General features: G+C 44.4%; 1 protein-coding gene across 2 annotated transcripts in view; it reads right to left on the reverse strand.

The window, feature by feature from the left end:
• Positions 1-15,295: 15,295 nt before the first annotated feature.
• The window catches only part of SEPT7 (septin 7), a 53,525-nt gene continuing 41,164 nt past the window's right edge, over positions 15,296-27,656 (reverse strand). Inside the window, exons 10-13 of one of the 2 annotated variants that reach the window (XM_015419246.1) lie at positions 24,038-24,058; positions 19,847-19,982; positions 18,362-18,501; positions 15,296-15,975 (exon numbers count right to left, since the gene is read on the reverse strand). In XM_015419246.1, coding sequence (XP_015274732.1) covers positions 15,936-15,975; positions 18,362-18,501; positions 19,847-19,982; positions 24,038-24,058 — 337 coding nt within the window. In that variant the 3' untranslated portion in view covers positions 15,296-15,935. The remainder of the gene's footprint in view (positions 15,976-18,361; positions 18,502-19,846; positions 19,983-24,037; positions 24,059-27,656) is intronic. The other variant, XM_015419255.1, reaches the window with a different exon arrangement.

Here is a 27,656-nt window from a genome sequence, read left to right on the forward strand (position 1 = left end):
AGAATCGACGAATAACCCTCTTTTGTGGCATTTAATTGATCAGCTAACTTTCGGAAGGCAGTATAGTTAACTGGCTCCTGCATTTTACGTGGAATAGTTTTCTAAATTAGTGTGCTGTAAACTATTTGGAAATGCTCTGAGGGGGCAGGCAATTGCCAGAGAGGTTCTTTCCTCCTCTTCCAAAGAGATCACCCATCCACTAATTCCTTCGGTGTACTTCCCATGTGTTGATACTGTTATAACTAATCTGAATTGAAATCTAATGGTAATTTCATTTGGAAATCTCTGGACCTTTGTCTGAGTTGTTGAACTTTATTGTAAGTGGCCTTTGACTTTTTGATAGGGCTTTGAAATAAGTCTAAACTCTTGAATTAGCTTTAATATCGGTGGAGTTGGTCCAAATATGTATTTTCCAACTATATTTAGATTTTTACGGTGAATACGCCTCAGTTTTTAAAGAAGCAACTGTCCCTCGGCAGAGACGTCCAAGTGGATACTGAACTTCCCAAAGTATGAGTGAAAAACTTTTAAGAACCAGTATTTCCTTCCAATTTGGGGAGCTCTCCCTAACTGTAATCCAACCCAAGATTTCTCAAAGATTTATAGGTAAAGGTTTCCCTTGCTCAAAAGCCAGTCGAATCCGACTCTAGGGTTGTGGTGCTCATCTCCGTTTCAAAGCCGAAGAGCCAGCGCTGTCTGAAGACGTTTCCGTGGTCATGTGGCCGGCATGTCTAAACACCAAGGCGCACAGAACACTGTTCCCTTCCCACCAAAGTGGTACCTATTTATCTACTTGCAATTTCTTGCTTTCGAACTGCTAGGTTGGCAGGAGCTGGAACTAGAGACGGGAGCTCACTCCATCTTGTGGCACCCGGGTCTCGAACTGCTGAACTACTGACCTTCCACAGCCTGCAGTTCAGCGTCTTAACCACTTGAGCCACCGCAGCTCCGTCTCAAAGATTTACAGTGGCTGAAATTGGCCTCACCAGGGGAGGGGCTGTGGCTCAATGGCAGAGCATCGGCTTGACATGCAGGGGGTCCCAGGTTCAATCCCTGACATCTCCAGTCAAAAGGGCTCAGGTTGTAGGTGATGTGAAGACTGAGACCCTGGAGAGCTGCTGCCAGTCTGAGTAGACAATATTGACCTTGATGGACTAATGGCCTGATTCAGTGTAAGCCTGCGTCACGTGTTCATTTTAATTATTTAATTCACTTATACCCCATCTTTCTCCCCAACGAAGGCCCAAGGTGGTGTACATCATTCTCCTTGCCTCCATTTTATCCTCACAACAACCCTGTGAGGTAGGTTAGGCTGAGTACAACAGGTCCCAGGTCACCTTGTGAGCGTCCACGGCACAAGTGAGGATCTGAACCTGAATTCGAACGTGAGTCTTCCAGATACTAGTCCAACACCCTTAACCACTATACCACGTTGGCCACTCACTGACAGTGGGTAATATTAGAATGTAAGTGTATCCTCCCCAGGAGCTGCAGGCAGAGGGTCTTCCATACCTTTGGGGGGAGAGTATTAAAAGATATTTGATGGGGGAAGTGCCAGAGCTGCTCAGACTTGTCGTGAGATCGCCTGCCCGATGCACGGCTTTTGGACTGAAGTCTGAACATTCTTAGCCGAAGTCAACAGGAAAAGTCGAGGGGAAATTTATCCAAAGGACACGGCTATTTCTAAAATTCAACGGGAAGGGTGCCGCTTCCTAACTTATTTGTACTTCCTGCAGTCCAGCTGATTTACACACAGAGAGGAACTCTCTCTCTTGAGCTATTTCTATCAGCTGCATCCCATGAGAACTGGCAAACGTAGAACAAAATTTTATGTAACCATGTTTTGGTTTCGGCCCTGTGAGAATCACTTTGATCCTCTCTGTTCCTAAGCAGTTACCTGGTTGGGTCACTTCACCTGAGGCGATGGTGATGCGAGCAGGTGAGACGTGTCTCGCAAACTGAACCGACACTGAAATAAAACAGGCTCACTTCTCAAATAGTGTCAGGTGGGTAACCATGTTGGTCTGAAGCAGAAGGACCAAGTTTGGGTCCAGTGGCACCTTTAAGGCCATCAAAGCTTATACCCAGGTGCCACTGGACTCAAACTTGGTTCTCAAATAGCGCTGAGTCATTTTTTAAGCCTCTTTCTGATCTTGGTTCATACTAGTAGGGAAATATCAGTGAACTGAAAACGAAAAAGCTCTTCTGCAGCAATGGAAGGTTTTGTCGCTTCCCTGCACGTCTCGCCTTTGGACACTGAGCGGTCCTTCCTGCTCTGTCTGGTCATGCCTCTAAAGAGCTTTCCTGGGAGCTCTGGCAGGATGCCTTTCTGAGCTGCTGCAGCACACTTCGAAGCAAGGGGCAGGGATGAAGCCTGGCACCGTCATCGTTTTAGAAGTTTAGCACTGCTCTCACTACCCTGGTCAGCATTCCAAGCCCAGACAATTGAAAATTAGTAAAGCTTCTAGTGGCAGTCTTGTCCCACTTATAAACCTTGTAGCGAACCTAAACAGCATGATAAAAAGTAGAGACATCGCCCTACCAACAAAAGTCCGCATGGTCAAAGCAATGGTATTCCCAGTAGTCATGTATGGCTGCGAGAGTTGGACTATAAGGAAGGCCGAGCGCCGAAGAATAGATTCTTTTGAACTATGGTGCTGGAGAAGACTCTTGAGAGTCCCTTGGACTGCAAGAAGATCAAATCAGTCAATCCTAAAAGAAATCAACCCTGACTGTTCCCTGGAAGGCCAGATAATGAAACTGAAGCTCAAATACTTTGGCCACCAAATGAGAAGGGAGCACTCACTGGAGAAGACCCTGATGCTGGGAAAGATTGAAGGTCAAAGAAGACGGGGAGGGCAAAGGATGAGATGGTTGGACAGTGTCATCGATGCAACGAACATGAAATTGAGCCAACTTCAGAGGACGGCGGAAGACAGGAAGGCCTGGTGTGATCTGGTCCATGGGGTCGCGAAGAGTCGGACTCGACTGTGCGACTGAACAGCAACAGCACAAGATTTATCCATATCTGGCCCTACCTACTCACCTTCAAATATGAGAAGTTTCTTATTGTTACAAAGCACTCGGTGGTCTTGACCAAGATCAGACACCCACAGGGCAGTCTCCTACTTCAATCGACTTCAGACTCGCCAGACCCAAGACCCACCTTTAGACCTCCAACAACATAAGAATATAAGAGACGCCAATGTTGGATCAGGCCAATGTCCCATCCAGTCCAACACTCTGTGTCACACAGTGGCCAAAAGCGATCATACTCACCAGACTGCTGGCACATGACAGGAACTCATGCAACCTCACAGTCATGTGACAGGAAGCGTGCAAACCGAGTGTTACGTCATTACTGTGAACAGCAGAGCAAGAGGGGCAGGGGCAGGGGCAGGAAACACAAGCTGAGCCCCAGAAAGTATTCTACAGCCAAGGGTCAGAGTCATGGAGGGATCTCTTCATCACTGAAAAATCTCACCTTACAGGCATGCACGCAAAGAAAGGATTGCACCCTTGCTTGTTACACACGCATCCTTTCAAAACATAACAACAACAAAGTGGGTGGTCTGTGCCCCCACCTGGGGGTCCTGACCCCCATGAAATGAAGACCACTGGCCCTGTTCTAATCATCCTCATAGGATTCTTCAGAGGAGAAATTATAAACAGTGAGACAGACTCTAGAATTTAAAAAGCGCTATGGAAACAAGGGGCTTGATGCCCACTTGCAGAAAGCAGATGTAAGAAAACTGATTATTTTGCCCCAAGGTCTGTTGAGCGTTTCTCCTCCCTTCTCAAACCATGCCGGTTCCTAAGATTCCCTCCATTCTGTAATTCCACAAACTATATTAAACACCCTGGCATTGACACAGATGGAGATGCTGCCAATCTGGCGGAGTGGGGACACTGGGAGCAAGACGCAGTGTATGCCAAATGGGCCAACTCCCTCTCCCTCCCTCCCTCCCTCCCTCTCTTGAGGGGCATTGTAATTTCAAGCCACTTTGTCCTCCCATTGGCCACTGTGGCATCGCCTCATTGGCAGCAGGGAGGAATCGAACGGCCAAGATTAGGGCAGTGAACTAAAACCAGTTTGAGGAATTCCAAGTAGAGGAAGACGGAACAGGCTGGCTGGATCTCATGCCCTTTATTCCCTGCTGAATAGAAAAGGGCAACCCCCCCCCCCCCCCCCGCACCACCACTGAAAGCAAATTAACACAAGCAAAGGGTTTTTTTTGCAACAATAAACTGTTTAACAGCTAACTCAAGGCCCCAAGAATCAGGCCTGCCTTGATACTGATAAACATATAAAGGCATGCACGAGTGAGCAAAATGCACTCTGCACATGTTCAGAAGAAGTGCAGTCTCTACAGACATCCCACATCTCTGGCTCTGAAGATTGTGGCCTGGAATCCTGAGTCCCAGAAGGGCACGCAAAGAGATTGTCCCAGCACCACTGGATTTGACTTTCTCTTGAACTGCTACCTTCCTCCCTATCAAACATGGCTTTTGAAACCCACCACAGTTGTCAAAGCAGTTTGCCATGCCCCATTAGGGGATGCAGATGTCTGACTGGAACAATACGAGGCCCACCTTGGCTGGCATGGAATGAGAACCACTACATGGATCTGTGTGACCTCTTTTCCTGTGCCTTGCTTCCTCGAATCCTAGCTCTCTTTTGCTGTTCCTTCAGCTGAGGAAAGAAAACACCACCACTTACAATGCACGTCTGCTGTCCAGAACACAGTTCACCTTTAAAAGCATTTTATTGATGTCAGTGAAAGAAGAGAATCTTTTCTTCTTTTGGGTCCGAGGCTGCTAATAGCTTCTTGCCAAAAATTCTCCTCCGTGTGACGCCTTGACATTTGAGGTGTCACAGAAAAGGGAAAGAAAAGAGCCAGAAATTGGCAGCCGGATCTCCAAGCATAGCCCAGACATTCGGCCACAAAGGCTGTTTGACTGAAGCTGCCAATTATACAAAAAAAGGAGCCAGGGATTCGGGGCTACCTCTTTCGGTGCCGGAGTGGAGGAAAAAAGGGGGGAGAAGATGTAAGTGGAAGCAATTCTGCCTGAACTGGTAAAAATGCTCCCCACGCCCCTGCAGAGTTAAATAAAAACTATTTCAACACAATCTCTCCCCCCCCCCCCAAGGTTAGAATACAGCAAATATAATGTAATTTTTGGACATATCTGCAGGCATTTCAGGGCACAAGAGATTTATGCAGCTTATTGCCTCAGCAGCAGAAGAATTTCTAAATGATAATGCTTCAAAGGAGAGCCATAGAAGGCAGGAAATGCTGCCATCTTCTGTTCACACCCTTGCAGTGCAACTTATGCTTGAAAGTCAACCGGGAGCTGAGCAGCCCTTCCGAGGCTTACAGAAGTTATTCCAACATAAGCTTTTTTGAGTCAGCGTGAGGTGAGCTCTGACTGAGGAGGAAAGCGCATGCTGGAATAAATGCGACTAGCCTTTAAGGAGCCACCGGTCTCATATTCTGCCTTGGTAGTAAATTTGGACTGATGGGGAAGTAAATTTGGAATGGTGGCGACCTCTGATCTAGAGGATCCCGGGCAGCAACTAACACCGTGTGATTATCCACCTGGAATTAGCTTGAACGGTTTCCTTCCTTGCCGGTTTCATTGTGCGACGCGGTTATTTTTTATTTCTTTAAAATATTGGTATGTCCCTGATACGGGGCCAACAGGGGTGGGTGTAAGAATAAATCAAACCACATTTCAATAACATACAATGAAACAGTAGTATACTAGCCCTGACTTGGGTTGCCCAGGCAAGGCTGATCTTGTCAGAACCTGGAAGCTAAGCAGGGCCGACCCTGGCAAGTACTTGGGAGGGCGACCTCCAAGGAATACCAGGGCTAAGGCACCAAGGCAGGTTGTCAAGCCAGCTCTCTGAAACTTCCAGACTCGCAAGCACACACACACAAAATACTCACAAAAATAGTTTAAAAAACACTAGTATACTATAAAGCAGGAGGAAAGGGCTCTTTTTGCAACAGGAACTCATTTGCATATTAGGCGACACACCCCTAATGTAGCCAGTCCTCCAAGAGCTTACTGTAGCCCCTGTAAGAAGAGCTCTGTAAGCTCTTGGAGGATTGGCTACATTAGAGGTGTGTCGCCTAATATGCAAAGGAGTTCCTGCTACAAAAAGAGCTGGATCTTGTCAGATCTCGGAGGCCAAGCAGGGTCAGCACTTGGAAGGGAAACCACCTCTGCTTCTCATTTGCCTTGAAAGCCCCTTGCTGGGGTCACCGTAAGTCAGCTGTGACTTACGCTGGGAACTTTATGCGCACAGACAGACACAAATATCCTAAAGCAGGGCTTTTGTAGAAAAAGTCCAGAAGGAACTCATTAGCATAACAGGCCACACCCAGCAATAAAAGCTCATTAGCATATTAGTCCACACCCCTGACTGCACCGCTCATTAGCACATTAGGCCACACCCCCATGTTACCAGAAGTGTGGTCATTCAGCCACACCCACCTTTTGCTTGTTATTCTGTTTACCTTGTTTGTTGTCAAAACCCAGGGCCTTTTTTTGTAGCAGGAACTCCTTTGCATGTTAGGCCACACACCCCTAATGTAGCCAATCCTAATGAATTTCTGCTGTTGGGTGTGGCCTATTATGCTAATGAGTTCCTGCTGGGCGTGGCCAACTCGGGAGCCAGCCGGAACTCCGTTCCTGTGCGTTCCTGCCCCAAAATAGCCCTGTCCTAAAGCATCCGAAATGCAATGCCTGCACTATGAAACGGGGCCCTCTGAGCCTGAGGCAGTCAGCTGCCCCAGCAGCCCTGTCTGAATCCTCAATCTGAGCGCAAGGGGAGAGGAGGCTTCTCCCACGCTTTCAAGAAGAACAAGGTTGGAGTCCAGGGGCACCTTTCAGACCAACACAGCTTCATTCAAGGTATAAGCTTCTGTGTGCACGCATACTTCTTCAGATACGCACGGAAGCTTATGCCCAGAATGAAACTTTGTTGGTCTGAAAGGTGCCCCTGGACTCACAACTTCATTCTGCTGCTTCAGACCAACCCAGCTACCCACCTGGATCTGTTTTCAGGAAGGCCATTCTAAAAGCTCAGGGACTGCAACTGGAAAAAAAAAAACACACAAGGTCACTATATGTGCACCTGCCTGCAGAAAAGGGATGGAAAGAAGACACTGTTCCAAAAATGGGAGTTGCTACCCCGGGTCTTTTAGAAGAACAAGAAAAGGGGATTGGATTTATACCCCACCTTTCACTACCCAAAGGTGTCTCAGAGCGGCTTACAGTCTCCTTTCCCTTCCCCTCCCCACAACAGACACCCTGTGAGGTGGGTGGGGCTGAGAGAGCTCTTGACAGAAACTGCTCTTTTTCAAGGACAGCTCTTATCAGAGCTAAGGCTTTCCCAAGGTCATCCAGCCAGGTGCAAGCAGAGGAGTGGGGAATCAAACCCGGTTCTCCCAGATTAGAGTCCGCACACTTAACCACTATACCAAACTGGCAGTTCCCAATCCTTTTGGTATGGTGATCCACAGGTTCAAATGTACTTGTTATGGTGACCCATCCAGGACTGGTACAAGGTTTTTTGGTGCCCTAGGCAAACTATGACATTGCAGCCGTCATGTTCAGCATCCCATTTTCTACAGTCGCCAATCAGATGTTTTTGAGAAGCCAACAAACATTGCACAAAAGGACACATCTGCCCCCCGCCCACCCCAAGGAAATGACATTCCAACATACTATTATAACCTTCCTGTCTGTAACTCTGCCATATGAGACAAATATCCAACACACACAGCCTTTGCCTATGGAGGTTATGTTCCAGCCTTTGACCACCCTCTCCTTCTCCATTTCTCCCTCTACCGCCTCCCCCCCCAGAAGCTCACTCTAATAACCATGTTTTACTTGGTCAACATGTATATTTGCAGTGAAGAAAAAAGTACCAACCAACGGATGACATGGAAGATACAGTTTCCAGGGTCCGATCTTGGTTTCCACAATACGAAAGAGAACAACGGAAAGGGAAGGGGTGGCCATTAAAAAGGGCTGGCCTGAGACGCACTAGCTGGGAAACGCTTCTCTAGATTACCCCTCCAGACAGTGCAGCAGAGGTTTACAGTCATGCAGTGTCCTCGTCCCCCCCCCCCCATGTATTCAGACACAGGTGCTGGAGCTTATCACGGGAAGCGGTGAGGCCACGAAAGGTTCATGGTGGACAGGGAGCCCCTTTCAAAGATCCTCCAGCCCCACATACCCCTTCAGCTGCAGGGCAAGCAAGGGCCTTGGGTGGCTGTCAGCACTCGGGTTCTGCCGCTTGTCTGGGGAGGACTCAGAGCACACACACCCCGGCAGTTCCCTCTTCAGTTCAGGTGCATCTTGCTGTAATGCATGAAGAACCCAGGCAGAGCAAATGGGAAAACCTGAATATTGCTACAGCTGAATAAGTAAAAAGGACAATTGTGCAATGGGGCACATTAACAAAATGATAATAATGATAATAATGATAATAATGATAATATTGATTATAATAATGATGATAATGATAATGATGATAATAATGATGATAACAACAACAACAACAACGAATTGCCCAGCCCCTGCTTCTGCAGGGCTCTGGGCGATGTACAACCACAGATAAAACAAGATAAAATCAGTTAAAACATTAGTAGAACATTAGAGACTAGGGTTCCCAAGTCCATTTTGCTCCGCGGCGGGGGGCTCCCGGACGGCGTTTTGAGGGGAAAACAGAGTTTCCCCCTCAGATGGCTGTGGCCCTGCCCCCAGCGTGCCCAGCATCATCACGTCACCTCCGGCTGACGTGCACGCCGGGGTGGGGTTCCCCCCGGGGCCCGATTCCGTGGCAGTGGAAATGGGGCCTCCAAAGCGGGGGTTTACCTGCCCCTCGGGGGGACTTGGCAGCCCTATTAGAGACAATCTGATGGCAAATAACCAATCTCCATTCCCACTCCCACTGCCGGCTACTTCGTGGAGGGGGAAAAGAGGGCAAAATAGATGTAAACAACAGAGAACAGGAAAGGTGCCAGGCCAGGACGGAACCGTCGCTGTCCTCAACCAAAAGATATGAACACACCATGCAAAACTATGAACACACCATGCAAAACTCACCTGGAAAGAGCGGTCTAGAAAGCAATCAAGTTCCCCCACGCGACTGGATTCCTACTATTTCACTAAGTCAATCTCACCTTCTGTTTGGAGTGAGCAATCACCTGCTCTTGATACATCCTCTCTGCTGCCTAACCCCCAAGAGACGGCGACGTTTCTTACCCTACAAGGTCTTAAATGTGCTGGCTCACTCACTCTCAGAGCTCTTCCTCCTCAATAGCGATTGGATCCTGTCCTTCTCTTCATTTAGTCCTGCCCACCCTTGAGGCTTAGGGGGTGCTTGGGGAACGTAGGCCTTCAGGGAAAGGTGCCGCAAGGCTAGAGGCCTGTGTGTGAAGTAAAGGTTGTCTTGAGGCCTACAGGCTGCCTCCACTCAGCCTCAGGCCTAGGGTCACAACAGGGCCACTTCACAAAACTTCATTCTGTCAGTGTACAACTGAACTGCAAAAATATGACAAGCTCTTGGAAGGGGCCATGGTTCAGTGGCAGAGCACCTGCTTTGCATGCAAAAGTCTGCAAGTTCAATCATTGGCATCTCCAGTTAAAAGGATCAGGATGCAGGTGATGTGGAAGACCATCTCTAGCCAAGACCCCGGAGTGCTGCTGCCAATCAGAAAAGACAGTACTGACCTCAACAGACCAGTGCTCTGATTCAGTATAAGGCAGTTTGATGTTCAGAGGAGCAAAGGCTGTTGGGAGGCTGCAGTCCACTCCCCTGGAGCAACTACTACCACCTGCTCTAAATCACTGGGGTAAGAGCTCACGCAGAACTGAAAATCCATTTTTTTTTTAAAAAAAGCAACATATTAACCTATAAGCCAGTCAGAGTCCTTGGGAGGGAGTTGAAAATAAAATGCACTGCGCTTTGTGACATCCAAAGCATGCATTGTGCAGGCTAATTATGGTGTACATGCACACACCAAGGCAACCTCCAACAGGATAGAGAAAGGTCCCATTAAAAGCAAAATTGTTTTGTGAGGAGAAGATATTGTTTAACAATACCCAAACACTTTCACACCAGACAGAAAATCTCTAACATTAATCTGGTACAATTTTGCTATCCCAAGAACATCTCACTCTGTGGTGAAGTAAATATTCTCCAGGTTATCAGAAAGGGTCATTAGACTCTCTCCAGAGCACTTAAACATGCTTCCCTGGGCCCTTGTTTTCTGAAATAAATGTTTTTCATATACCCCAATGGCAAAATCAGCAGATGTCTCTGATTATTTTATACCCAGGGTCCTTTTTCGTTTGAAGGAAAGAAACCTGTATAGTGGTAAGTGGTTGTACTTTGGGGACACTGCTTAGTGATGTGCAGGTAAGAATGAGAGCCAGTTTGGTGTAGTGGTTAAGTGTGTGGACTCTAATCTGGGAGAACCCGGTTTGATTCCCCACTCCTCCACTTGCAGCTGCTGATGTGACCTTGGGTCAGTCACAAGCTCTGGCACAGCTGTCCTTGAAAAAGAGCAGTTTGTGTCAGAGTTCTCTCAGCCCCACCCACCTCACAGGGTGTCTGTTGTGGGGAGGGGAAGGGAAAGGAGTTTGTAAGCCGCTCTGAGACACCTTTGGGGAGTGAAGGGCGGGGTATAAATCCAATCTCCTCCTCCTCCTCTTCTTCTTCTATGTGGAAAAGTTTAGAGCCGCTTCTCTATTGATTCTGCCAAAAATGAAATTGTTTCTTCTCAAAGCAGAAGACAGTTGTGAAGTATTCATAAATGTTTCAAATTATTATTACATCATACAACATCAAGCCCCAGGTATCCTCAAGCTAACAGGCTTGCTGAAAGTGGTGTGAAAACAGTAAGACAAAGGGAAGCAGAAGGCCCCTACTTGACACTGCTGAGTACCAGAATGACTCTTAGAAAAGCACCCAATGAATTGCTCTACCACAGAAAAATAACCACTTTTACCCGGCATTGAACTAAAAGAAAAACCAAGAAAGAATAGTGAAGAAAAGATGGCAAAAAATACAAAAGGGGAACAAGATCACTTCCTCGACTAAGAAATACTGATGGAGTAAGGATCCAGCAAGATGCCCATGTCCGAAGAGTGCATGAGTACTTTCAGTGTTGAATGGAGAAGCCACCACTTAGTTACCTGCATTTTTAATACACACATACATATGAAATAGTGGACAGCACTATTATTCTCCTATGTTCTAAAGTAATTTAATTCACATGTTTGGCAAGAGCAAAAGGGATGGATCCTTTTTACCAGTCCCCAAATGACTGAAATCATGTTTTGTCTACAAGGGTCAACCTACGAAAGAATTTTTAGTTTATCACCTACCTGTTAACTAACTTAAGTTTAAATATAGGGACCCTCTGACTGCAAAGCTACCAGTCCATGTCGGGGCCTGTTTTTATGCCATATGAATTTATGCTGGGCTGGGTTTTTTAATGCTGAGTTTTCATTAACATATTTTAATATTTAGCTTTTATTATTTTTGTAAGCTGCCCCGGGCAGGTTCCTGGAAAGGCAGCATATAATTTTTTTCAACAAAATAAAAATCTGCCTTAATGTTTTCTCTCATTCCCCATGATGGTAAAATATCGGAGCCATGAAGACATCAAAAATATAAATGTAATTTGCCGCTCCACCTGTCCAAACTGCCTCCTTTCAGTTCAGTAAAGCTTTGATTGATTAACCTTGCAACCCAACTCTGGACAAAATGACAGCCAGCCGGTGTAGCAATAAATCCCTCCTCCACAGCTTTACTGTTGATCTTGAAGAAAAAGTAACAAACCAGAGTGTATAACCAGGGGTCTTGTTGTAGAAAAAGAGCTGCCGGAGCTCATTAGCATAACTCATTAGCATAACTTATTTGCATATGCCACGCCCCCTGACATCACCGGAAGTGACAGAAGGCCACACCCCCTGACATCACCGGAAGTGTGTCAGAAGGCCCGGCTACTTACCCTCCTGCTTCATCCTCATTCCCAAACGGAATGAGGATCGAAGCAGAGGGCGGGGTAAAGAAGGGGGCGGGGCTTCACCACGTGACCGCCCCGCCCCCTAGAGGTTCTCTTCCGGAGCTCCGTACCTGAGAGCTCCCCCCCGACTAGAGCCCTGTGTATAACAATCTGGACTTGTGTTTGTACTAAAACACACAACATCAGAATCAAAATTCTGGAGTCAGGAGTATGGTCTCTGACATCTCACAGTCTCCTACAGCCACCTTCAGGCTCAGGACGCCTCAGAACTGGTGTTTAGAATCACAGAGCAACATCTCCAGGACTTTGGCACCATTCTTCTGTGTTCCTGAGAATATTTACCAAGAAAGCACAGGAGATTCCTCTGAAAGGGTCATAGCAAGATGCCTGAATTAGGAAAATTAGGAAGCTGTACAAAGAAACCCCTCCCAAACCAGGACCAAAGCTAAAGCCATGCAGAACATGCACGGTAAAACGGCTGAGAGGTTCCAGCAGCACCCGGGCCATATTGTTTAAGTGATCCAGCCTCCTTGAGTCAGATAGTGGGAAGACAGAGCTAAAATGAACAACCCCTTTAAGTCCAAGTCACCGAGGTCCTACCACACTAGGGGCACATGACCCAGGCCTCAGAACTAAGGCATTTAATGTAGATGGTATATTTTTATTCAGTGGAGAACAGGTATGCCAACACAGCTGCCTCATTACTCAGTACAGCTACCAGTCTTCAGTGACTGATAAAGGGCATACCTGCATTCTAGTGACTGAAGACAGCAACCTATGAAGCCACAGAGCTACAGTGAATCCACTACTAGACACCCAACGCCATCAACAAAAGGCCAGGTCAACATATGCAACAGAACAGGGTAGTATTTGTTTAGTTAATCTATATGCTGTCGTTATACCGGATAGTTGATTTCTGGAATTCAGCATAGACTGTGTCATGTCTGGCTGACATCATTTCTGAACATTCCTTCACGTCCAATACTTGCTGCAATTTAAACTAGACAAAGAAATCCCCCCCCAAATCAAGTAGTTCATTACATGGTCTTCAAGTTTTCTACTTGGAAGCAGGCCTTTTTTAAATACAAGGACGTTCCAGAATCAATACACACAACAAGGGACTGGAAGTGGCACTGTTATACAGCACCACTGCCAGATATCGTCACTCACTCTTCTTCTATGTCCACATCCAAGCCAAGCATTTATTAGCCTACCCGCACAGTCATTTACAGCACACTGATGGCCTGAAAAGAACAACAAAAACCCCTCTTTCAAGTTACTGGAAATTCTCAAGCTTCTCTGACAACCAATATTTACTTGGCACTATAGACCAAAATGAACTATTTAGAAGCTGGCAATAAATTTAATTCTCCTTCCTGCATTCTCAGTATTCCCTTCTGCTTTGCTTTCCTTTTAGTGGATACATTAAGGGACCCTTACTGCAAATCTAAATCAGGTTTGCAATTAGCTACTCACCAAGGATAACAGCAACTTTTCCCAGGTGAGTTAGCTTGCAGACTCACCAGTCAAGTCCTCTAGCTCAGAGCTACTGACAAATTGGCTGGCAAGATTTTAATGGGTCAATCTGCCTGCAATGATTAATCCCCCCACCCCCCGAACAATGCATAGGAACCTCTGGCCAAAGTGCTACCAAGTATATTGTTCCAAAATATTAAACCATTCTTAAGTGGGGATAAGGTATAAGAATATTTATAAGCACATCAACTCCCCTCCCCGCTGGCAAGTATTTAGATGGACTTCTCCATTCCCAAGAACCTCAAGTTCCTAGCGTACTTCCAACAATCTCGAAATCTCACATGCTTCAGAATACTAATATGACTTTGGAAGACCTTTAAAATGTCGCAAAAAGAAAGTAATCATTTGGATAATGCTAGAATTGCAAGTTCAGAGCAGGAGATGCATCTGGTCTTATTCTTAGAATTGTCAATACATTTTTCATTTGAGAGGCTGCTTAGGTATTGTTTCTGGAGTGGTGGCTGAATGGGGAATAAATCCATCAATAAGTACTCAGCAAGTCCATTAAGCAGAAAAATTCAAAGATTCACACAGGCCAAAATGCAAATGGGGAAAGTTACGTTTAGGCGGGCGGGCTGCAGTGACTACAGGCTGATATCTGGCTGCGGAGCGGCGGCATTTTCTGGGGTCATTTTTTTTCTCACTCGAGTATAAGCACAAAAAATGTGCTGAAAAAGTCGGCTTATACTCGAGTATATACGGTACTTGTTTCGGGCATTTACTAAGTGGTTGCATGTTACCATCCTGACAAATTAATGACATTTCAGCATTACAAGTGGATAAAATATCGAGGGGAAGGAGAAAGTACTGTCAGCATTAATGGACAGATATTTGAAAGTTTGCTATAAGATTGTCCCAACCTTTAAGAATACACCTTTAAAGGCCTCCTATTAAAATCATTTGCAAATATTAATGTTGGGACCAGCTCCTCCATATCTGTTTTGCTATTCTGAGAATTATCATTTGATTTGTTGCTTCTGCAGAGCTGTAGTGGCTTCACTAAGGTATCTTAACACCTACATCTATCTTCTTGCTCCCATTTTGGAACACTGCAATTGCTGGATCACATATGGCTTCTGTAAAAGTCACGACACGTGGCATACTTTGTGAGGCAAAATTGCTCACACCACCTCTCACGCACAAACTTTTCCCCACTGCAAGTATCTTTCCTACTGTTGGCATCAAAGAGGTTAAATGCCTATGCGACTATACTAAATCAGTCTCATGCACAATCTGATCCAACCTTGTTAACTGTGTATTAATACGCGGCAAGGCTCTGAAGATAATTTCTGAAGCAGAAGAGTTAAAATTTAAAGCAACAAGAACAAAAATCCCATATATAGCTTTATCCAAGGAGGAGGGAACCCAGACTTCAAATATGTTACATCACAACATTGTTTATTATGTGACTTTTTACAATACAAACAAAAATACAGAAATGCAGTATATGAATACAGCTAAATGCAAAATGGTGACTTTTCTTAAGAGGCCATGATTCTCATTTCTAGTAGAAGACAGACGGCACACAGGTAGAAACATGATGGTATTTAACTCCACATTTCCCCCCCTAGAAATGACCTATAAATGCATTTTCCTGCTACTTACCATAAAATGTAAAAAGGGAGTTAAAGGAAAAGTTTAATTCACTGGTTCATACCATATGAAAGAAACTACAATCTATTTAGCAGGGCCAATATATGGAAAATATCTAAATTATATGTTATTACAAAAATGAAGCAATAATGAAATTCTTCTGGCTAAAGTAGTTACTAAATGAGAATAGCATATTTTAAAGATTAAAAAAAAAGGTTGTTATAAAAAGCTTTTAGGTGCACCATAAGCCTATACGTTTGTCTTTCCATGTGTATATTTAAACAATGGAAGTGTCAAAAATAGGGTCCACTGTGTTAGACTAAATTACATTATTATATATGCTGCACTGAATGGAATTTTTTTTTAATAATAGAAGCATAGTTCATATTATATTATGGCAATGTATCCTTATGGAAAACCTTCCCAAGTCCTTGTATACTGGAATATCCTGTAAACAAATCAAACCACCAGAACATGATTGTACAACAGTAAAATGTTCTTTTGCATTAAGATGACTTTGTTTTTAAAAAGGGTACTTAGAGCTGTTTTGTTTTCCTAAGTATACAACACCCTAAACAATTCAAGGCATCTCAATTGCCACCAAAATTAAAAACAAACAATTTGTCATGCTGTTAAATCCATAGATATGGATACAACTGGTGCAAGATTGGTCAAACAGATCCAACACACACGGATGTCCAGGCTGGAATATTGGCAACTAATACAATAACTGGTGGTCAGTAATTGGATTTAAAATATCTTCCCTTTCTTCTTGTTCTTTTCCAAAGTTCTGTTTCAAACAAAGAGAGAGAGAGAGAACATCATTCATATATGATTTAAAAGCATTAACTTTTTAACCAGCACACTCTTTTGATTAGCATGCATACATACCACCCCACATAATTTGGCCGAGGGTTTGGAAGCCGTGGTGGGATTGTTAAAAAAATCCGACAGAGGTTCTGTGGCGGGGGGCTGGGGCACAGACTTCCCACTGCTGACAAGGCACCACTAACACCGGTGCAGTCCATCAAGAATTTGGGCATGGTCCTGGATGCCTCCTTAACTATGGAGGCCCAGGTCACGAATATCGCCAGGCTGACGTTCTTCTATCTACGCCAAGCACGGCAACTAACCCCTTTCCTGTTGTGCCCTGACCGAGCCACAGTAATCCATGTAACAGTCACCTCCAGACTAGACTACTGTAACTCACTCTACACTGGCCTGCCCTTAAGACTGACCCGGAAAGTCCAGCTGATCCAGAATGTGGTGGCACGGGTCCTGACGGGAACGCCACAGACAGCACCTATACAACCTGTGCTGTACCAGCTACACTGGCTCCCAGTGGAGTACCAAGTCAGGTTCAAGTTTTTGGTGTTGACCTTTAAGGCCTTGAGTGGTCGTGGACCTGTGTATCTTTGGGACCGTCTCTTCTAGTATGTCCTCAGGAGAGTGTTATGCTCTGCTGAGAGCAGTGTACTGGTGATCCCTGGTCCCAGAGACATCTGGTGGGGACCTGCGTAACTTTGGTGATCCCTGGTCCCAGAGACATCTGGTTGTCCTCAACCAGGGCCAAACTCTCTGCCAGCTACCACGAGGGCCCGGGCAGGATCAAATGCAATTCTGCGGGGCTTGTAAGGTAGAGATGATCCACCAGGCTTTTGGTTGAGGATAGCAATAGTCTTCCACTGTAGTTGGCGCCCTACTCTTTTCTTCCACCTTACTGGCATTGGCCTCCTCCTTAACCTGCCTGCGAGGTGGAAGAACAGTCCAGTGGGGGTTTTAGATTAATCATGGATGCCATCTGGAGACTACTAAATGGGGATTGACTGACTGATGATTTTACGGTCTTAACGCTGTTTTTAATAACGTTATGATGTTTTTAATCTGCTGTAAATCACCCAGGGCCCTGTGCACTCAGGGATTGTGTGATCCAGAAATTTAGGAGCAGAGGGGGAAAAAAGACATTTTGGCTCTCATATCCAACATGAGATATACAGCTGCAAATATATGCATAACTGTCATCTTTCAGGATGATATGTTTACAGAGGCCATCTATTCTGTGGATAGCAAGGCTGAATATTCAACCCAGACACGGATTTCTATCCAAATCAGTTGTGGGGCTACAGACAATGACACATTTCATGTATGCAGTTACCTGTTTACAGAGACCATCTATTCTGTGGCTAGCAAGGCTAAATATTCAATCCAGACACGGATTTCCATCCAAATTAGTTGTGACAATGACACATTTCATGTATGCAGTTACTCAGAAGTTTAGGAAACCGCAAGAGGCTTTCGTCTGCATACAGTCAAGTGAGTTTTGAATTTTGAGGCCTAAAAACTAAGACTTCCAATATATTGAAGCTTTCTTGCCTAAGCTCTGATGACAACAAGTAGAACCGAGTTTGAGTCCAGTGGCACCTTTAAGTCCAACAACAGGTAGAGTTCCATAAGCCAACCTACTGCCCTTGATAGGTCCACTTTCACAACTTGTACTCCTATACACCATCTTCCTGTTTATTTGATTAGACAGCTGGTAAGAGGTTTGCTTAATACATATAGAGGAGTCTGTTCTATTGACACGGGGGACTTGTCGTGCTGGCAGTGGTGGCCCAAAAATAGCCGTGTTGGTCTGAAGCAGCAGCACCAAATTTGAGTCCAGGGGCACCTTTAAGACCCACAAAGGTTTATTCAAGATATAAGCTTTTGTATGCAAGCATGCTTCCTCAGACACATTGAAATGGAAATTACCAGTCCAAACATAAAGGTTGAGGGGGAGCAGTATATGTGTGGACTGGCAATTTCCATTTTATTGCATCTGTTGGTCTTAAAAGTGCCAGTGGATTAAAGTCTGAAGAAGCGTGTGAGCACACAAAAGCTTATACCTTGAATAAAACTTTGTTGGTCTTAAAAGTGCCAGTGGATTAAAAATGTATTCCAAAAATATTAGGTTTGAGATGCCAGGAGAGACTGCAAGATGGAAGTGATTTGACAACAGGGGAAAGGGTGGCAAATCCAGACATACAACAGCATGGAAAGCAACACAATAAAAACTGAGAGTTTGCCAGTCAGACAAAACCCATCAGTACCAAGCAATACCCACATTTAACTACACCTCTTATTAAATTCTCTAAATCACAATACTGCCAGAAAGAACTGCACAGACTCCTGAATACCTGGAAGAATTCTGTTGTTCCAAAATACGTTGCTGGGCTTCCCAGTTTGCTTTCTCATCCTCAAACTGGCGGCGTTTTTCTTCCAGTTCTTTGTGTTGGGCTTCCAGGTTCTTTTTCATTTGCTCATGACGCCGCTGGAGCTGAGAAACAAGAAAGCGACACATAATCACTTCATCGGTGCCCGCCTTGCCTATTCAAAAACAATTTCACTTCTGGACTTGCTGCTCCGTAAAGTGTACACTGTACAAATGAAACCTGCTTATTCGTATGAAATCCAGAGTTAGGTATTATTTGACCAGAGATGTAAACCTGCACCTGACAAGCACAGCAGCAAACTATCTAAAGATTTTTTCCCCTGTTTTCCTCCTCTAAAAACTAGGTGCGTCTTATGGTCAGGTGCGTCTTATGGAGCGAAAAATATGGTATTTGACCAGAGATGTAAACCTGCACCTGACAAGCACAGCAGCAAATTATCTAAACATTAAAGACGCATTCCTCTCAATGTGTTGGCATAACTGCATTCAGATCTTGTACTCGGCAAGTGCCTTATTCTTGCTATTTCCTCTTCATGGCCTACTCTGAGTTCTGAACCCTTTTTTTTTTTAAACTTGACATGTTCATTACTCTGCCCAGCCAGTATTAAGGTTCCCTGCAACACAGATGATGATTTTTCAAAAGCACTCTTTTGAGATGGCCAGAACAATGCTATCAACTGGCATTCATTTGGTCTCATGCCTCTAGGTACAGTTGTTACATAGCCCTTGGAATAAGTTATGAGTTAAAGTCACCTATCAAGCCAAGTTAACAAATTCACTTTATTTGGATCACTTCTAGTAAATGGGGGGAAAAGAGCTATTTGATCCAAACTAAACCTGTTACCTTGCCTGGATTGGTGATTTGATAATGTACACAAGAACAAGGCATTCCTTATACACGTATGAGAATAGTGTTTTGTAACCCAAACTAACTGTAATTTAATGACGCTAGCCTAATAAACCCCATTCAGCACAAGCAGGGGTGAAATGAAAAGGAGGGAGTGAAAGGAGTGAAAGACTCCTTGCCTATCCAGCCAGGCAGACTCCAACACAACTTGGCCAGGTGTTGTGGTCTTCACCATTGGGCTGGCCCACCCCAGGGTGGGGAGGAGGCTATCAGCCCATCATAATGGCCAATCTGCCCCTGAGCACATCAATTTAACAAAAGCTGTGTTTTAAGATCAAAAGCATAACCATGAATCCCACACTCCCAATGTGAGAGGTCATTGTGAACCTACAACACACTGTCCCCACAAGCACAGGGTCATGTTACCAATCTCCAAGTGCACTTACTAGACCTTATCTGATTCCTCTGGGAAATAATTTATACCTAATCATCTCCTGAGGGGTATGCTCAGTGTGCAGGTTAACTCGTAGGTGATATGTTATTTTTATTTACAATCCTTGCTTCATCCAGACGGTGGTATGCTCAACAGTTGGCTGTATTTACCTCCGCTTCAGAGTCCTTCAGTTTTTGAACTTTTTCTTTGACCTTCATTTCAAAGACCTGTTCCATTTCCATCTCCATTTTCTTCATCTTTGCGACGTGCTCTCTCCGTTCTTCTTCCATTTGTGCCAGAGGGCTCCTGCCATAAACCAGAGCAGGTAGTTGGTTATTCCATGGAGAACATTTCTTTTGCTAATGCATGATCAGTGAAAAGGCAACAGGGAAACATTGGAAGGAAGCAAGCAACAATCTAATAGTGAAGTATCCATATGGGTAAGAGGTGCCTAAAAAATTCATGATAGTGATCAAATGCTCTCCTCATCACGGCAATGTCTTGTACTTTTAAGCGAACGTAAGCATCTAGTTTACAAAGGGAGGAAGGAGAAGGGACTGTGCTCCACTGGCAACACTACTATTTCCAGGAAAGGGCACATTGTGAAAGGGGGAAAGAATTACACACAGTGAGCTTTTAATACCACAGATTTGGTGCACATATGATGGATGAGCTCGGGCAACAATATACGATGAGCTAATATGTCAAGAATGTTAGTCTACGGAATGCTGTCTGTCTAAGTGAGGCTTAAACTAGGCTGATTTTGTTTCTGCAATTTTATGATTTATTAAACCACACTTATATTTACTTCTAGAATGTATTGCACTTGTGTCTTTGTGATGGCTCAGTTGCTTGGGAAACAAAAGCATTTTGGCTGACATACAAACGTCATATGGGACAGGTGAAGAACTAGGGACAGGTCCTGGGATGCAGGGAAGCCAAGTGACAGCAGACCCAGAGGAAAGGAGGCTGAAGGAATGATGCAGGGAAAACAGTGGACGGAGAAGGCTAGAGGGACTGGGGCTGTCCACTGATGGTAGGAAGAATGTGAGCCTCCAAGGGAGGTCTGAGGAATGTGGACCAGGGAGCCAAAGGGGTACAGTGTCGCTAGGTCATGATCTACGCCCTGATAGAGAAATTCTGGAACTTGTGGTTTCTCCTGTCTCTGCAGCACTAGGACCTGGCAACTCTGGGCCTAACAGAGCAATAAGAACCAATGAACAGTGAAAGCAGCTGCTTTTCACAGTGATTTGCTCTGAACAACCAATTGTCAAGTGGAATTACCCTACAGCAGAGGTTCCACATGGAGGCAACTCTCTGTGTAGCTCTGGTCACTGCTGTGAGTGCAGAGGCATCGGCCGTGTCAGCAGAAAAGCTGCACAACAGTTTTTGCTGCCCTGTCCTTGCTTCAGCCCCCAATAGCCACAGTTCCCCCCCACATATACCATTATAGCCTTGCAACAATGTTCTAGTTCCCAGCTTTTTAATTTTATTTATTCAAAGTCTCTAACCCTTTCTGTTATACAGTAAATGAGCATCCTGTGCCTTTCTCCTAAAATTCTGTAACAAAAAGGGCTAAAAAAGGGCTAGAGACATTTTTTTTTAAAGAGAGAGAGAGAGAATTGGGAACTTGTAAACGATGGCAAAAGAGTATTTGTAACCCTCCTTGCAGCTGTATGTTGGTAAGGCTGGAATATAGGACAGATCTGTAATCTAAATGACTTGCTGAATTCAAAGCCCCATGGTAATGCATTAGTCAGATTCCTTTCCCTATAGTTAATGAATTCCTAATACACACAGGTATTCCACACCAGGAACTAATCAAAATTACAGGCTACACATGCCACAATCTGACCACATCAATACAGTCTGGGAAGGGAATAACTGGTGATGTGCCGAACAAGACAAGTGCATTGCAGACACATGTTTACCACCACTTGCCTGGACATTCATGCAATGCAAAATAGGGGGGAAACAAGGGTATCAGTGAATAAGATGCAACTAGCAGAACCAACCTTCACTTTACCACCTAGGATCAAGCTAAATAGATGCTAACATTTTTTACAGTATTACTCTAAAAGCTGGTGTTACTGTAGACCCTCAGGCGGCAGCAAGGCTGCAAGTAACCATTTTCAAAATTATGCAGGCATAAAGAGAAAGAAGAATGTCTTACTGTAAAGCTACAGGCAATACTAAGATACCTTGGGCACTTCTTCACCCACATGAAAACAGCACTCTTGGACTGCAGTGAAGACACTGGAGCAAAGTACCACAGCTTCTCAGTGTCAGTGCTAAGAAACAGGGCTATTTTTGGGCAGGAACGCACAGGAACGGAGTTCCGGCTGGCTCCTAAGTTGGCCACGCCCAGCAGGAACTCATTAGCATAACAGGCCACACCCAACAGCAGAAACCCATTAGGATTGGCTACATTAGAGGTGTGTGGCCTAACATGCAAAGGAGTTCCTGCAACAAAAAAAGCCCAGGGTTTTGACAACAAACAAGGTAAACAGAATAAGAAGCAAAAGGTGGGTGTGGCTGGATGGCCACACGTCTGGTAACATGGGGTGCAGCCTAATATGCTAATGAGTGGTGCAGTCAGGGGTGTGGCCTAATAGGCAAATGCGTTTTATTGCTGGGTGTGGCCTGTTATGCTAATGAGTTCCTGCTGGACTTTTTCTACCAAAAAAGCCCTGCTAAGAAATATATTCCTCCACCCCTGCCAACAGGTATTTGAAAGAGCTGTCCTCTGGTAGGTGTAGAGCAAATTTGTAACAGCTCACAGGGGGGGGGGGAACACACAACCTTCTAAGTTCTTCATCTAGTTGGCATAGATCACAGAACAAGGAACCCTGTCCAGGGAGCTAGAGACATGAGAGGAGAGAGCTGAAAGGAAGATGGGAGAAGGAATGGCAGACCGAGCCAAAAGGTTCACAAGGGAATCCAGCCAGGTAGAACAGGTGAGTAACTGGAGCTTGAGACTTGGAAGGACTCAGGAGCACACTGGCAGTTCCAGGAACGAACTTCTGTACGTGAGTTCACAGGACTGAGGCTCAGCTGTAATAACAGTATTTAATCCAAGCCCAGGTATATTTTAATAAAATTTCAGGGAACAAAAAGTACAGATCTAATTAAAATTGGCTCTGCTCCAAACAGCTAGTGCGTACGTGGAGATGGGCAATCTTCACTGTAATTTATTTTAGTGAGTAAAGAAAGCCCCTCCCCCCCCGGGGGCTATAGCGAACACAGCCTTTGCTGTCAGTAGAACCCAGCAGGTGTTTTAACAAAATGATTATTGTAAGCATGATATACATATAAACTACAAAGCAGAGTCTTTTCAGGGCATGAAAATATGGACAATCCCAATGGTTTCAAAACAGCAAACTTCAGCACCACTCAATTCCCCCCCCCCCACAAGCCGTTACTTCTCCATGAAAGGAAAACTTAAGGAAGAACTACAGAATTTAACACTCATAGATCTCAGTGCTCGGATGTTTACTATGATATAGTAGTCTAAGTTCCTCCAACAGAACCGAATTTCCACAAGCTGAAGAAAGGGTGACAATTTCTCCTGGCACACCTCCCCTCCCCACCACCAGAAGTCCTCACTTTCGGTTCTTCTGGCTTCACAAGAACAAATGGGGGGGGGGGGAGGAGGAAATGGATGGGGGGGAATGGCTGCCCAGATGGCTGGATACCCTGCAGCGACTCCCAGATCACCCAACTTGCGCTCAGAGCAAATGGATTTTAAGTGGGATGGCTGAGAGACAGCAGGGTCAGATAAAACACAGCCCCACCCAATTAAATCATTCCGTTCTCCCTGTGATGGGAGGGACAGGTGTGCACCCACGGCCAACAGCCAGGCCAGGCTGACAGTTCTCTCTTGGATGTCACGCCTGATCAGACTGAGAAATGAGCCTCCGCAAGCCATTTATATAACAGGACGCTATCGTATCGACAGTTTTTGCCTTCTTTACTAGCACTACGATATGATCGCGCCAGCTTTCAAGTGCTCTCACAACCACCTGCAACTTTAGAGGCAAGAAATGAAAACACCAAGTTCTTGAAGAGCATTTCATGCATAATCAGTGTACTTATATTTACTGAAAAGGCAGCAAACTGTGTGGATTGTGTATCCAATAATTGCTAAAGTGACCTTCTGTCTCCTTTGTGAATCAAAGTGCTTTCTGTATTTGTCACTAAAAATATTTAATGTTAGATCAGTTTTAGAATGAAAACATTAAAGCAAAACAAATGCAAGAGCTGGAAATAAAATGTAAAAATTACACTTAACATTGAAAGCCTTGTTTGTTTAAAGCTTTTTCTCCCTTATGTCTTTTGAAAAATTTTAAATGACCACTTACATGCCTTCAACTGTGCCAAATCTAAAAAAACAAAAAATACAAATGCTTAGCATGCTTAAATAAAACCACAAAAAATAAAATAAAAAGCAGTAATAAAAAAAAGCAAATTCATTATGGATTTGAAGCTACTCAAGGCTCGGATGCTCCACAGAAGCAAAATTTTCACTGTAAAATGACAGATGGTTAGTTTAAGCTAGTTAAGGTTTATAACCAATGTTCAGTTAGTCAGTGCCACACATTTAATGCAGACCTGATGTGCAAAGCTTCCAAGAACAAATTACCAGTACTGCAAAAGTTTGCAAGTAGCAATGCAAATTCTTTAAGATGGAGTTTAAATATTTTAGTGACATTCATTTTATTACTTTTCTCCAAGCATACAGTGATTCCTAACTCTTTCTAGGCCTACGCTAGACTGTGTATATTCAAAATAAAGTAAATGAGCACCATTTAACTGGCCAGCAGAGGTCTCACACGAAACTGTTAATTTTTTTTTTAAAAAGTACCACCCAATATAATTAAGTTCAGATGATCACATGGCAACTATTAGTTTTTCTGCATTTCACAGATTCTTCTAACATTATAAAAACATTCAAACCATTTGACTTTAAAGCCCTGCAGCTATAACTGCCCTCTGGAAATTGTTGAACTAAAAAAAGCAAGCCATTTTGGATCTTTGCAAAAAACAAAACAAAAACAGCACAACCAACTAATTAGAAGCCAAGACTCTCTGTGAAAGACCTACAATGTGTGGTTCCATTAAAAGACGTTCAAGAGATTTTGCCATTCACAACAGTTGCTCAGTGTAAAGGCCTAAGTCCTTCCTTGGAGAAACAGCAATTTCCTCAACATCGGCACTTCTGACGGTGAAGGTTTGGAGACAATGTCGGAACCAGATCCAGACTCTTGTTCAATCTAGGCGCATGGTTCCAAGGAGAGGCCCTGGTTGCCCTGGGGTTCATCTGGTTTCCTCTGTCACACAGATGGAGGCTGATGTTTAGGCTTCGGTTCTTAGTGAGAGCGGGGATAGTGACTGTAGTAATGGTGGTAAAAGTCGTGGTAATATTCACAGTAACAGTGACAAGGGAATCTGTACAGAGAGCAATGGAACTGAACATGATGGCCATAGTGATAGGAATGGTCTTGCCCTGGGGATGAGATGACAGCAATTCTCAAGTCGGGGTGTGCGACTGCTCTAAACTCCAGTGAAGGAGGCAAAGGGGAGACCATCATGGAAGTATCTAGGACTTCAGTAAGACCGTAAAGTGGTTTCCCCAATGAGGAGTGGGTGATGGGGTGTTTGAAACCAGCAGTGGAACTGAGGCTTTGGCTGAAGGCACCTGGAATCGACAAAGTAGACTTCTTACATGACTTGGACTTAGCTAAGGAGAGAGTGCTCATATTCTTGATATGCTTCGCCTTTATCTTTGCCGCCTTTGCAGGTGGTTCTGACTGACTTTTAGGTGGAGTGTGACTTCTAGGAACTGAGGTCAAAGGGTAGAACCAAGTCTGGGTTTGCAATTGAAGCCAGTGGCACCAAGGATTCTCTCTCAGGACTCTGGGTCTTTTTCACTGGTTGGAGCTGTTGATAGGGCTAAACCCTTAAGGGAGATTTCCCATAATACAGCTTTTAGCTGGGAGGCTCTTTAGTTCTGGGCCTTCAGCATAAATTGCTTACAGGCTGAGCACCCTTAAGGTGTCACGTATCTCACTGAGACATAGGCGGCGCAAGTCGTGTGCATCTGACTGGGCCATCTTGGTTCCACATAAGGCCTTTGAAGACATCTTCTGAAAAATGCTGATAGCAAGATCTTCTGAACCAATGGCATATTTGAAATTCTTCAGGAACTGAAGTAATCCAACATCCTTCAGAGCCCGCAAAAGAAGAATCAAAGGAGGTGGCTCTCCCCTTTTATACATGCAGTGGGTGGGAAAACACTGCTTTAGAACTATTGCAGCCAGCCTGCGCATGCACAGTTCTCACGGAGGACTATACACAAGCCACAACGATGAAACAAAATATTTCTTATCTCAAGCACAATTGCTAATACAGACTACAGCCTTCCCATCACTCAAAAATATTTGTTTTGTTTTATTTTAAATTACAATTCAATGACCAAACCGTTTTGGACAACACGAATAATTCTTTCACACTCTATTTCCATCCTTGCATAGCAGCCACTGCAGCCAAACTTTTGCTACCATCAATGTAATAAAAAATTAGTATCAGCTAGTAAGCAAGCCAGAGAGGAGAAAAAAAGCATCAGAAATGATCACCAGAGAAATGCAGAGATCTCCCAGAGGGGACACCAGCACACAATCTAAAAGGATGTGAGATAAAGTTTCAATTGTGCCAGATCCACAGAGGCACAGGTTTTCCAAGTAGGTTACTCCTTGGAATCTACCCAGCAAAACAGTGAAGTGAAAAGCATTTAACCTAGCCAACACAAAAAGCCTCCAATATTTAGGAACAGTAAATTGATAAAAAGACGACAGTGGTACATTGCCAAAAATATAACACAGAACTTAGTCTACAAGCCCTATCAAAGACCAACTGGTGATCTAAGGCCTCCAGTGCTCTGTCCAGGGAACGTCTAGCAGCCTGAGGGCCGACAGACAACAGAAATGCAGGGGGCAGCCCTAAAATATAGATTCAAAATTAAACCTCCATTGTGACAGTCAGAAAATGAAAGAAAAATGGAAGCTTCCTGATAAAACAAAACCTTCAAGTAAAGGTGGAAAACCAGCTTCTGAGCATGGCGTTCCACTGATCCAAGGCCCACTCCCAATCAGAGAACCATACAGGCAACACAACAGGGAACAGCATTAATTTCTGAAGAAAGGTCTCCTAAAGTTGATCAACAGAACTATCCACTCCAATAATCCAAACAGCTGCTCCATATTGAAGCCATGACTTTAGCCCTAAAAACCCGGAATTCCTGCAGGAACAAAGTGGCCTGAGAAGAAAAAAAAGAAAAGAAACGACATATAGCCACACAGGAACCAGCTGCAGAGTGTAGGGCATACTCTTTTATGGGCCCTCCATGAGAAGGCAGCTTGGAAAAGAATCCCTGTGTAGCGAAACTGAGACACCTGATGAAGTGGCCAATTATTCAGCTTCCAAGAAAATTGTGTAAACCAAGTGGATGTCAAAAAATTTCGCATTAACTTTAGATTTGTTGAAAGGGTAGGACAAAATCTAGCCACAAGTGATACCTTGATTGACTAAGATATGTTGAAGGACAACTACATTTATATTAACTGGCATTCAAATACTGGCAACGCCTACACTACAACTTTGAATCCGGGAGCTTCATATATCACATGCTTCCTGAAGCTCAATGTGTCAAATTGGTCAGCATACATTGAGGGGGAAAAAATCAAAGTATTGGGTCTATCTATAGAATCACTGCCTATGCTGCCCTCTGTGGCTGCATTTCAACAGATTAAAAACAGGACGCTAGATATTGAGCGCCAGAAGTTATACAGTGTAGCCAATAAAACCTGCTCCCCCTTTGAGTTTTGAAATCTGTCTTACCACAGGGAAGACGGCCTCATATTTATCTTCCCCACAGAGCATTTACTCTGGCCAGATGGAATACTATGCCTTCCTCCATTTTAT

Source organism: Gekko japonicus, unplaced genomic scaffold, assembly GCF_001447785.1.
Source record: "Gekko japonicus isolate JY-2015 unplaced genomic scaffold, Gekko_japonicus_V1.1 scaffold190, whole genome shotgun sequence".
Classification (NCBI taxonomy): Eukaryota; Metazoa; Chordata; class Lepidosauria; order Squamata; family Gekkonidae; genus Gekko; species Gekko japonicus.